This window comes from Mixophyes fleayi, chromosome 2 (genome assembly GCF_038048845.1).
Source record: "Mixophyes fleayi isolate aMixFle1 chromosome 2, aMixFle1.hap1, whole genome shotgun sequence".
NCBI lineage: Eukaryota > Metazoa > Chordata > Amphibia > Anura > Limnodynastidae > Mixophyes > Mixophyes fleayi.
Genome location: NC_134403.1, coordinates 67,776,465 through 67,790,177, shown reverse-complemented (window position 1 = coordinate 67,790,177; position 13,713 = coordinate 67,776,465). Strand labels below are relative to the sequence as shown.

The 13,713-nt window shown below is 43.0% G+C and overlaps 1 protein-coding gene across 4 annotated transcripts in view; it reads right to left on the bottom strand.

The window, feature by feature from the left end:
* Positions 1–13,713, bottom strand: part of AMHR2 (anti-Mullerian hormone receptor type 2) — a 76,466-nt gene that overhangs the window by 40,351 nt on the left and 22,402 nt on the right. For all 4 annotated transcript variants that reach the window (XM_075199187.1, XM_075199186.1, XM_075199189.1 and 1 more), the window contains 2 exons: positions 12,366–12,597; positions 10,890–11,009 (listed from right to left, as the gene is read on the bottom strand). In XM_075199187.1, coding sequence (XP_075055288.1) covers positions 10,890–11,009; positions 12,366–12,597 — 352 coding nt within the window. The remainder of the gene's footprint in view (positions 1–10,889; positions 11,010–12,365; positions 12,598–13,713) is intronic.

Sequence of the window (13,713 nt, the reverse complement as noted above, 5' to 3'; positions counted from 1 at the left end):
GCACGCATGTCCGTTCATCTGTGAATTAGGAGGAAAGAAGCATGTAGTGCAATAAGGTGCATTTACTCCCAAATCAATATAAACGCAATGACCCGTGTGTTAGATTTTAGGGCAAGTAAGTGAGTTACTACCATATTCATCTACTAACATATTGCAAATGTGCACTCATCCTTGAATATAGACGTACGTATGCATGAGTTATGTGTTTTGTTTTTTAAAAAAATGCAAATTATGTTTATATTGCGTTCCTTAATGAATCAGCCCCTTTATTGTTTAATTTGTATTACTTCCAATTGTCAGTGATGGATCGAGAAGTGGTGCAGTCAGGGGTGTAATTAGAGAATTGTTGGCCCCATAGCAAAATTTTGAAAGGGCTCCCATGTACCATCAAAGGATGGAGAAAAAACGTATACATATGGGCCCTATGTAATAACATGTGCAGGGCACCAATGCTCTGTTTTGTAACAGAACGGCTGCAAATGTAATGCTGAATTATTACATAAAACGCAGCATTTATTGCATGGGGTGGTGTACGGCATACTTGCCAACTCTCCCAGAATGTCCGGGAGACTCCCGCATTTTGCGAGAGTCTCCCGGACTCCCGGGAGAGTGTGGCAATATCCCGGGTCTGCCCACTTCACTAGGAAGTGCCCACTTCCTAGTGAAGTGGGCAGAATTAGCTCCCAAACACTGCGATTCCCGGTGAATCGCGGCGTTTGGCCCTGCCCCTGTCACTCACCTGACTGTGAGTGCTTCTTCCCGGACATTTAGGAACCGTGGTCGTCCTCCATCCTGAGGGACTGCGCATGCGCAGCCCTTTCTAAACCTTCAGTGTATGTTCCTTTAACTTAATTGGCAGATCAGGCAACACTCCCTATATTAAGCACCTGTGGTCAATACCACGTTGCCTGATCTTGGAGTCTCATTCCCCATGAGTCTCTGAAGGTGTTCCTGTGTTTCCTCGTTTATTCAGCCCAGCTGATTCCTGTGGTTTCCAAACCACTTCTACCCCTGTGGTTTCCAAACCACTTCTACTACTGTGGTTCCCATACCACAGCTACCCTTCTGTGTATCATCGTGACTGTGAGCTGATTCCTATCCGCTGCCTCCGTGCACTACAGTCTTCTAACCACTTCAACTCTACCATGCATTATCGTGACTGTTAGCTGATGCCTATCCGCTGTCTCCGTGCACTACAGTCTTCCATCCACATCCACTCACCTGTTCATCATCGTGACTGTTAGCTTATTCCTATCCGCTGCCTCCGTGCACTACAGTCTTCAACCTGCAACTCGTCTGTGTTTCATCATCGTGACTGTTTGGCTGATTCCTATCCGCTGCCTCTGTGCGCTTCAGTCTTCAGTTCTTGTCAACTCTCCCGTGTTTCCTTGAGACTGCTGCCACTATTGCTATCTGCTACTCTCCGTGATCAACAGTTCCAGTTCAACTCTGCTCTCCCGTGTCCCATCGTTACTGCACCTGCTGGTTGCTATTGGCTACCTCCGTGTTTCCGCAGAGACCCGCTGCTGCTACTCCTCAGCGCTACTCATCCATCTACTGCTGATCCGCTCTCCACGTTTTCCTGTGTTCTCTGCTGGTCTACCAAACTGTGCGCTGCACCTACTAGACCACCGCTTCACCCATCCAGGAACTTTGCATCCTGCCGGCCTCCTGCCGTTCAGGTATCTTTGCACTCCTGTCTGACTGCCTGCTTCTGAACCACGGTATGCATACTTCTCATTGACTGTGCTGTGTATTGCATACCTTGCTGGACTGTGTTGGTTCTCCTCTGGAGTTTACTATCCGCTGAGTCTATTGCCATCATTGACTGTGTTATCTCGTGCTGGATTACTTCAAGAGACTTTCTATATTGGCAGTGCTGTTCAGTCATATATACATATATATTGTGCATATTACTGTGGATCAAAGTTAAGGTGCCCGTGTATATCTTGTGTTGCAGTCTCTCCCCGTGCACCTCCTCACATATATATTCAGTGGTACAACTTGCTAGTGGCAGACCACTGATCCCTGTTTCCAGTTTCACCTGTTCCAGTATCCTCTCACATAGCAGTGGTACAACTTGCTAACGCAGACCACTGACTCCCCGGATACCTCCACCTGGATTCCATTCCTTCACTCTGACAGCGGTACAACTTGCTATCCGCAGACCGCTGACTCTCATCACCTCCTCGTTTCTGTTGGACATTCCTCCTCACTATAGCAGTGGTACAACTTGCTACCGCAGACCACTGACTACCTTCACGTGTCCTTTGTCCATACAGTTCCTCGTGTATTATTACCATCATATTGCCAGTGCTGCTAGTCATAGACTTTCCTGAGCATCTCATCATCTGCTATTTCCTGTTCCGTGATCACCCTGCTACCAGAGTACCATATTACCACCTATACTGCTCTGGTAGGCCTATCACCTGGTGATCCCTGGGTAAAGACTCCTAGTGCCCGTGACAGCCCCCCGCTGTCAAATGACGCATTTGCGTCATTACGTCACGGGGGGCGGCTCCAAAATGACGCGCATTTTGGAGCCCCGCCCCCATCACGCCCACCTCTCCCGGAAACCAACTTTGTCAAGTTGGTAAGTATGGGGTACATTTTTCAGTTTTTCTGACACCCACTTCACCTACAAAAAACCCACAAAAGCGATGTTAATATTTATTAGAGATGGTCACTGACCCCCGTGTTTTGGTTTTGGATTCGGTTTTGGATCTGGATTACCGTCGTGTTTTGGTTTTGGTTTTGCAAAACCGCCATTGCGTGTTTTGGTTTTGGTTTTGGTTTTGTTTGGTTTTGTTTTGCTATTTTTTTGGAAAATCCATGTTTTTGGGCCTAAATTAACCCAATTTAGTGCTCCAACTGTTTTAGAGACAAGTAATCTAATTGTTGAGGTAATAAATCATCCAAAAAAACTGTTTAATTCTTCGTTGGTAGGCCTATTCTACACACAAAACAGATTGTCTTCCTCTCCATCTATGCATATTGGCAATGCAGCCATCGTCTTTGAATGTATATTACACCCTACACTTATAGTTAAATATGTAAAGAAATGGAAAAAGCCAGTTTGGTTTCTGTCTCTCAAGGCCCCCCTCCACTTGTATAAAATACCAAAAAATTCAGCCATTATAGACTGTACAATATTATGAAAAATGGAAAAAGCCAGTTTAGGGTCACTCTGTCTATGACACCCTACCCTTAAGGATAAATTGCCCTAACAGCAGCCTTTCAAGATGGTATGTGATATGGAAATGCCACAAGTCCCTTTCCTCTTTGGGGGTAGATTGCACCCTACACTTACATAGAAAGTTTTAAAAAGATGTTATCGGCATCATCTTCAGCTTAATCCTCACCCTCATCAGTGTGTACGTCATCATCACAGACTATCAATTCATCGCCGCTTGAATCCGCCATTAGAGAACAGTCAGTGCTTGGATGTCTTGGATGGTGAAGGCCTTCCTCGTGGAAGATGTAGTTCATTTTTATAAACATCATTTTCTCCACATTTTTGGGAAGTAACCTTCTACGGCGATCACTGACTAAGTTCCCTGCTGTGCTGAACACTCGTTCAGAGTACACACTGGAGGGTGGGCAGCTTAGGTATTGCAGAGCAAGTTTGTACATGGGTTTCCAAATGGCCTGCTTTTCTTCCCAGTAAGGAAAGGGACTGTCTGACATTTCCATATCAACTACCTCTTGAAAGTAATCCTCCACCATCCTTTGCATGTTTATACTCATATTGGATGGAGTTATGGGCAAAGTGACACATTTTTTTGAAAAATCCTTCAAACCAGCCCAGATGTTAAATTGTTCTGGTCTGCCCCCTGTGTCTTCCCTGCTTCTTTTTTGGAAATTTAATTTTTTACGAGCAACAGCTTGAGAAAGTGAAGGAGGACACGTCGTCAAGCCGAGGCCCAGTTCAGCGGCCAACTTGCTGAGCAATAGCTCCTTGCAAAAGTTCACATCTCGCTCATTTACAAGTAAAGACTCAATGTAGGTTTTAAACCTTGGATCAAGCACAGTGGCCAAAACGTACTGATCCGAGTTCAAGATCTTAATAACTCGAGGATCATTGTGAAGCGAATTAAGTACTTGATCGACAAGGCCAACATACTTTGCTGAATTGCTTGCTTTCAGCTCCTCCTTCATTTTCTCAAGCTGCTTTTCCAATAGTCTAATTAAAGGAATGACTTGGCTCAAACTAGCAGAGTCTGCACTGACCTCACATGTCACAACTTCAAATGGTTTCAGCACCTTGCACAGCACTGAAAGGATTCCCCACTGTGCAAGAGTGAAATACATCCCCCCTCCTTTCCCAATGTCATGACTTATGCAATATGCTTGGATGGCTTTGCGCTGTTCCTCCATCCTCTGAAGCATGTACAGGGTGGAATTCCACCGAGTTACCACCTCTTGCTTAAGTTGGTGGCAGGGCAAGTTAAACTGCTCTTGGAGCTGCTGTAATCTCCTACATGCTGTGGCTGAATGCCTGAAATGGCCTGAAATTTTACGGGCCACCGAAAGCATCTCCTGCACCTCACGGTTATTTCGTAGGAAGCTCTGCACCACCAAGTTGATGGTGTGAGCAAAACAGGGAATATGTTGGAAATCACCCAGCTGTAATGCTCGCACTATATTGTTGGCGTTATCTGAAATGACATACCCTGGGGAGAGTCCGAGTGGTATAAGCCATGCATCAATCACATCTCTCAGTTTGCGTAACAAATTGTCAGCCGTATGCCTGTTAGTGAAGCCGGTGATACAAAGAGTGGCCTGCCTGTGACAAATGTTACGTAGTGGTGTACATGCTGCTGCTGTTCCTGCTGGTAAAGGTGAATGACCAACCCAGTGGGCTGTCACAGTCATATAGTCTTTGGTTTGGCCACTTCCACTTGTCCACATATCTGTGGTTAAGTGAACAGTGGGCAGAATGGCATTTTTCAGCGCAATCTCTACATTTTTACACACTTTTTGGTATAGTTGTGGAATAGCTTTACGGGAGAAATGGTGTCGCGATGGAATTCTGTAACGCGGACACAAAACCTCAATTAACTGTGAAAAACCAGCTGCGTTTATTGTGGAGATTGGACGCAGATCTAACACTAACATTGCAGCCATGGCGTCTGTGATTCGCTTGGCGACTGGGTGACTGCTGTCATATTTGCTTCCCCTCGCAAATGATTGTTTCACAGTTAATTGCTGAAATGTAGGACTGCTCATTTTATTAACCTGCCTCTGGGATGACGATTCACCCCCAGCAGCAGCAACAGCAGCAGCAGGACTAACGCTTTCTTCATAGGAATCAATACTAGTGCCGGAGTCATCCAGCCTTAAGTGGGATGCCGGGCTAACTCCGAGCGCTACTGAGGATATTGATGAGGATGGTGTGGTGGGTGTATTTTGTAGCTGTCAGTATGTCGGTGAGCGGAGGGTCTTAGCTGATGAGGGAGTGCTTGTATTCTTTTGGGAAGAACTTTCAGCTTTTCCCAACACTTTGCCATGAACTCTCGTTAAATGGTGTAACATAGACGAGGTTCCAAGATGGTTAAGGTCCCTCCCTCGACTGACTGTGGCTTGACATACACTACAAATGGCTATACAATTGTTGTCTGGATTTGGGTAGAAATAATTCCACACATAAGAAGTGGATTTTTTTGTTTTATGCCCAGGCATGACAATGGCCTTTTTCTTGTCACGTGCCAGAACTGCTGCCACTGGTGCAGGACTTACACAAACAACCTCATCCTCATCAACATCCTCATTAGCGCCCTCGTCGCCTACACAAATCTCCCCCTCATTCTCTTCTAATTCCAAAGTGGCATCCTCAATTTGGGTATCACCGGCTACACTCGGGCTATTAAGGCACACATCAGCAGAATGCTCACGATTAGACATCCCACTGTTGGATGGACTCTCCACAGGGATTGTTGTCATTTGTGAATCAGAGCAAATATTCTCCTGTAATGCCTCACTGTTATCTTGCAGCTCGGCTTTGACGCGTAACAGTAGTAGTGCACCAATTGTAGGCTGGGTAACTTTTTGGGATCTGCCACTAATAGCCAAAGGTGAAGGCCTCATTCTCTCTTTGCCACTGCGTGTGTAGAATGGCATGCTTGCAATTTTTTTTTTATCGTCACTTAACTTTTGCTCAGTTACACTTCTTTTTCGCTTCAATACAGTAAATTTTTTTTGGGTTTTTGTTTTTTGCACTAATTTGAAAACACTCTGTTGTTTGACATCGCCTTGGCCAGATGACGTACTGGGAACACTAACATCAGGACTGGTGACAGAACCTGGTTGCTCATCCAGATCATATGTGGACTGCTTTGAATCCATTCTGAGCGCAAACCACTGGGGAGTGCTAAAAATTATTTAGTAGATACTGCTGACAGTTATGACTTTTGACAGCCAGAAATATTAATGCACAATTAGGGAGGACACCCCAAAAGCACTGAGGAGTGCTAAAAATTATTTAGTAGATACTGCTGACAGATATGACTTTTGACAGCCAGAAATATTAATGCACAATTAGGGAGGACACCCCAAAAGCACTGAGGAGTGCTAAAAATTATTTAGTAGATACTGCTGACAGATATGACTTTTGACAGCCAGAAATATTAATGCACAATTAGGGAGGACACCCCAAAAGCACTGAGGAGTGCTAAAAATTATTTAGTAGATACTGCTGACAGATATGACTTTTGACAGCCAGAAATATTAATGCACAATTAGGGAGGACACCCCAAAAGCACTGAGGAGTGCTAAAAATTATTTAGTAGATACTGTTGACAGATATGACTTTTGACAGCCAGAAATATTTATGCACAATTATGGGGGACACCCCAAAAGCGCTGGGGAGTGCCAAATATGAAGAAAAAATAATAAACCTCTATCCTCCTCTCTGCACTAGCGATTTTGGTTAGAGCAATTGCAAGAACAATATTGTATTCTCTGTCCCTGCTCTAATTAGCCTATGACTACACCCTGCTCTCTCCCTCTGTCAAATGGCGATGGATTGCTGTGGAGGCGTGTATTTATAAAGTTGAAGTATCGCGAGAACCGAGCCCCGAGATCCGACGACGTCACAATGACGTTCGGCCTCGATTTGGATTCGGAACGGGCGGGAGAGTACCGAGCTACTCAGCTCGGTACTCGGATACCCAAAGTTCGGGTGGGTTCGGTTCTCGGAGAAATGTTAATGCAGGTGCAGTTTTTATCTTAGTTATACTGTGAGAATTTTACCAGGAGAAGACTTTGACTACAGGCTTATTGCTTAATACTTCTACTAAGGGGTATATTTACTAAACTGCGGGTTTGGAAAAGTGGAGCTGTTGCCTATTGCAACCAATCAGATTCTAGCTGTCATTTTGTATAATGCACTAAATAAATGAAAGCTAGAATCTGATTGGTTGCTATAGGCAACATCTCCACCTTTTCAAACTCGCAGTTTAATAAATATACCCCTAAGTGTATTAACAAAGAGGGAACAAGACGTTCAGCTAGAGAATTGATATTAGAACTGTAAAGACTGGAAGGTGTATAGTTGAGAACAGACATATAGTAATTCCACGTGTTTTAAATGATTTACTTTATTTCTGTAGAAACCTTTGTTTCACTGCTAATATTTAGGTGCTGTGTAGGTCTGTGTATTACAACTGATTATATGATTGATGGGGGACTGAAATCCTGATAAAATACTGTTTGTATCAAGTAAAAATCCTTGAAAATAGCAATAAACTATAAGAAAACACAACTAAGCACTATGTGCTGACAGATGAAGCAAAGTTTATCATTTATTAATTGAAAGAAAGGGTGAAAGAACTGTAGATAACAGCAAACAGTGTGTGGGTGAAGGATTTCACAGTCAGCACTTGCAGGATATCTCTATGGAATTGAGATCTAAAGCTTTCTCTGCATTTCCACAGCTGTGCCATGTGACCTAGCCTGGCCTTGGAAAAATAACTTTATTTAGTCTTCTGAGTCCTGATCATTTTTTCCCTCCAATCTGGAAAGGTGAAATGAGGCAATAGGGCACAGTATAACTAAGATAAAAACTGCACCTGCATTAACATTTCTACAATTTTATTTCTTGTAATTCAATGGTGTGAGAATAAACAAGGGGCTAGATTTACTAAACTGCGGGTTTGAAAAAGTGGAGATGTTGCCTATAGCAACCAATCAGATTCTAGCTGTTAGTTTGTAGAATGTACAAAATAAATGATAACTAGAATCTGATTGGTTGCTCTAGGCAACATCTCCACTTTTTCAAATCTGCAGTTTAGTAAATATACCCCAAGGTGTTTTCAGCCAAAACTTTGTATCTGTATGTTACTATGTGTCTTATATTGGACATGACCGGGCTACTATCTTCCTCTCCATCCCGCAAAGAGGCAACCATCACTTATATGACAACAGAGCTCATTCATTAAGGCACACAAAATGAACGTAAATTGTGTTCCATTAAATCGCAAGTAAATCGGGCATACGCATGTCCATATTCAACAAGGCGCAGATCTAAAGAAACCTCTCTTGCTGAATATGGGTCTAGGACATACTTGGCAACTTTGAAGATCACCCCTCCAGGAGATCTCCAAAGTTGGCCATGCATTGGGGCGTGGCCACGCTATTCACATCATTAGGCCCCACCCCTCTGCTATACTATACCAATTTTGGCCTATTATAGCAGGGGGTGGGTTCAGGATGACGTGATTATCCCCGCCACCCACCCACTTCCCCAAAGAAGCGGGCAGGATGCAGGAGGTTTCCCTGCTCTCCCAGGAGTCTGGGAGAGCTCCCAAAAATTCGGGAGTCTCCCGGACAATCCTGGAGAGTAGGCAACTATGGTCTTGGTAAACTTTTCTCTGACAGACAATACACTGCAGGATACATCCAAAACATATGTGGATTATAAAGTCCCAGCAGAACGCACAGAATAGAAAAAAAAAAGTATTTCAATTAATGTCACTTGCTAATAAGTCATTCATTAAAAAAAAAAAAAAAAAAAATTGTTTTCATATTTTTTACTTTTTCCAGAAAATACATTAATTTAGGATGTTCAACTGGATGTTATTAATGTCTACTGTACATTAATTTTTATAGTTGCTGCTGATTGCAAACACATGTTCTAGCTGCATACATGTCCATCATCACTAGTAATCAGCATTTACACCAAACCTGATCCAGCCGTTGAATAATAGGTTGTTGTAAGGCTGGTTTGCACTCGAAGATGAATTGGATGTTGTTGCCTTTACTAGTTTATAGTCCGGTGTTGGGCATACGCAGAGCGATTTTACACAAAATACATCATGTATCAGCATTTACGTTCCTTATTGAATCAGGCACCAAGTCTTTTATTTAAAATCACAGATTGTAACCTTTAAGGCAAAGTGCAGATCAAGGCAAACCACTGCCTGCCAGGCTACATATGTCACAGACAGTTCAGTTCAATGGTCACGTTAACAAAGCCCATCCATTGGCCACCTGACATATTCATACCCGGGGTATAATAACTGTGGGCCTAGGTGAGAACCTCTCCAGGACTGCCACCCCAGCCAATCCCAGGGTTCCCCTAAACATCCATATATATTTATGTAATCATCCCCTCAACCGGGGACAGCCAATAGGCCCCCTCCCTTTAACAAACATCTAATTAGCAGTTCAATTATTTTGTAATGTAAAATTATTTATCATTCCTTTAATTAATATGTTTCACATTTTTACATATATTTTACTTCTCATTTATTTTTTCTTATTTTCTACATGTATCTATCTATATTATATAAAACATTAAAATTTTGTACATGAATCTACCGTACAGCCCACTCCCTCCCATCAATGAACTTATCCTGGGTGGGCTAGGCAGGGTGCTTCCTGTGTGGTTTTCTGGAAAGAAGTGGAGGTGAACATTCGATTTTAACTATTTGCTTGCCCCTGCCCTGCATGCGCTGCTCCCCTCCTCCCCTCCCACTTCTCACTTGTTCATATCCGACTCCAAATTTCATGGTATTTCTTCTGCCTGATCTTCCACTTAAATCTTGCAAATCCAACGGCTTTCTCAGCCCACTGACCCAGTCATTGCTTCCAGCTAACGCCATGGGGGGCTAGATTTCAGACCCATCTCTTCTTTTCTTGCAAACTTTGAGACGCTCACTCTCCTTTTCCTTTACACGTATGTGTGGAGTGATGTCACATTAGTATGTTTTGTACAGGTCACTGATTAATGTGTATGGTATTTAAGAGGTTTATGCAACTAACACTTAATTTACCAGTTTTAATAAAATTAAGCATTGTACACAGTTAACAACTCTTCATCCTCTAAAGGTTATGTCCATGCAGATTTTTCTTAGCATCATTTTGGATCAACTTATATAACAATGGGGTGATTTACAACAATGGCAATTGCGTGTAATGTACTTTATGACACAGTTAACCTGTTGATATGACAGGTTAACTGCCGGCATTGGTCTTTTAATGTCGGCATTTTCAACCTGTCCCCACAATGGAAGTGTCGGCAATTATCCTTATTTAGAAAAATAATATTTTTTTTTACTCTATTTTTCTGTTTTGCCTCCATAATTCCCATAAGAAATAAAGATATCTATTCTGCTTTGCTACCAAAAAGGAAGTAAATTGGCTACGACTGATACAAATATAAAACTCACTACACTAAGAAATAAAAAAAAAGTATTGTATGTGAAACAGGCAGGTGAACCCACCATGAAAATTGGGTGCTCCAGTTTCCACCCACTGTCCAAAGACATACCGATAGTTTAATTGGCTTAGGGCAAAATGGGTGTATGCTATGTAAATAAACAATAATAATCATTTGAATACAGCATGCACAGTTTTATAATAAGTAAGAATGAAATGATTCAACTAACCCTCATGTAGAATGTTGGTATGGAGGAAGGCCAGGCCTCTGGCTAAGGAAATGGCCAATCTGCAAGCTGTGTCCCAATCAGTGGTTTGACCAGTCAAGTAGTGCTTCAAAGAACCCTCAGGTTAAAAAGAAGGACAGAGAAGATTTATCTAATGGACATTTACACTTAAGTAGGTGATGAATCTAAGGTATAATATCAGAGTAAGGTACAGGAGTGGAACAGCGGAACACTACATTGTCAGGCATCACTACATAATATGAGGGGGGGGCTCTGAGCACGTGGGGGAGACAGAGCATCAGAGCATGTGCAGTGATGTGTTTGGAATTCCCTGTGCATGCTGTGTGCTGATAGGAAATTATACTTGGCGCAGGCAGTGGCAGAATGGCCACTGTTGCTGAGGCGGCACTGGCTATAGGCCCGCCCCCCTCCTCTCTGGGACATGTAGCACTATTCATTATAAAGGATACTAGAAGTTTCTTTAGGGTTTGTATAAAAGCACTCAGAATTCAGTCATGGACATCATCAGTACTATTCCACAAGAAATAGTAGTGATGATGACTTGGATGAGAATAAATAAATTATATTATAACAGAAAAATATAAATATGCTGCATCCTGAATTTTTCTTTTTGAGATACAAAATTAATCAATGGAAGTAAATTCCGTAACAAACCAGAGGCACACTGCAAAATAACTTGATATTGCAATTGTGAGCCTTGATGGTCTATCCAGCACATCTTATGTAACACACCTTCCTGCTGCACTTGGCCCTGGGGGGAGGGGGGAATGCTGCGATTCCCCAAGAATTGCGGCATTTTGGATCTAATTCTGCCCACTTCAATAGGGAGTGGCAGATTGGGGTGGCTGCTATACTCTCCCAGGAATCCGGGAGACCTACCCGGAATCTGGGCGTCTCCCGGACATTCCGGGAGAGTTGACAAGTATGCTGTACACTATAAAGAACACCCCTGAAAATTCTCCACCTCTATGTGATAACAATAATCTTGCTCTGCTAAAAAAAACTAATTTCTGCACTGCTCTGCAAAACTAGGCATACTGGTGCTCCTATTTCTGACTGCACTAGGAACGTCTGCCCTCTGTCCACCTCCTCACTTCCTGTGCAAACTGCGGCTCCTCTGCAAATGTGTCATATTGCTCCACAAACCTATGTGCCCTGCTGAAAATCTAGACTCTTTTGTGCAATTTGGGGAGCACAGTGATCCCACAGCTGTACCCACTGCGAAGCAGCCATTTTGTTCTTCCTAAATTACCTTCATGGAGTACCAATACTAGTCAAAATATTTGAGAATACAACCAATTGTTTTGTCTCAGTGAAGTCACAAGCTCCTTGCAAATTTATAGGCTGCATTTTCAGGAATAATGATTCAGACTACAAAATGACTACATCCCTTGTGTGTAGGCAACTAATGCAATTGTATATGTGGCTAATGTGCAGATTTTAGAAAGCTTACCTCAGGATATTGCTGAAGGACTAATAACTGGTGATGCTCCAGTGTCCCTGCAGTTCCAGTTCCAGCCGCCAGGAGGCAGACAATGTTCTCATGCTGCAGAGGAGTCAGAAGGCTGAGAATCCTCCACTCTTGGCTGTAAAGCTTTCTCAGTGGTGGTGGGAAACATTTTATGATAACACCCCTTCCATACAGAGCACCAAGCCAGAGATGTGCTGCCAAATCCTCTTCTTGAAGTGCCTGGGAACACAATGATGTGTCATTATATTGCTACTAATCACATGATAATGGTCTTACATATTTCTATCATGCTCTTATACACAGTATATAGTGCTGTAGATCAACATACTCAACAACATCTGAATACAAATTGAAGGGCAGGTTCTTCTCGTATTATTATCCCTATATTCAATAGAGCACTGTGGAATGTGTTATCCATATATTCAAAAGAGCGTTGTGGGATATGTTATCCCTATATTCAAAAGAGTGCTGCAGAATGTGCTGTCCCTATATCCAATAGAGCGCTGTGGAATGTGTTATCTATATATCCAATAAAGTGCTGTTGGATGTGTTATCTATATATCCGATAGAGTGCTGTGGCATTTGTTATTCCTCTATCCAATCGAGTGCAATTGGATATATTATTCCTCTATCCAATAGAGTGCTGCTGAATGTGTTATCCCTATATCCAATAGTGTGCTGTGTAATGTGTTATCCCTATATACAATCGAGGGCTGTGGGTTGTGTTATTCCTATATACAATCGAGTGCTGTGGGATGTGTTATTCCCAGGGCCCTCTTAAGAACATCTTGGGCCCCCGGGCACAGCAGTGCACCGGGGCCCCTATATATACAAAAAAAAAAAAAAGATTATATATATGGGCCCTGCAGCCCAGGGGTGCCCGTTGGAGGTAGGAAAAAAAAAAAAACAAACCTGAAAAAAAAGAAGAAAATACTTACCGTGCTGTCAGCTGGCGATCCGGCTCCCTCCATGGTCTCCTCCTCCGTCGCGCTCCGCAATGGATGTCGGGCGGGCGTGATGTCATCACGTCCGACATGCACCGCAAGCGCGACAGAGGAGGAGACCATGGAGGGAGCCGGATTGCCAGCTAACAGTACGGTAAGTATTTTCTTCTTTTTTTTCAGGTTTTTTTTTTTCCTTCCTCCGACGGGCCCCCCTGGGCTGCAGGGCCCCCGGGCACCTGCCCATTGTGCCCAATGGGAAAGACGGCCCTGGTTATTCCTATATACAATAGAATGCTGTGTATTGTGTCATCTCTATATCCAATAGAGTGCTGTGAAATGTGTTATTTATATATCCAATAGCCTCTGTGGAATGTGTTATCCCTATATCCAA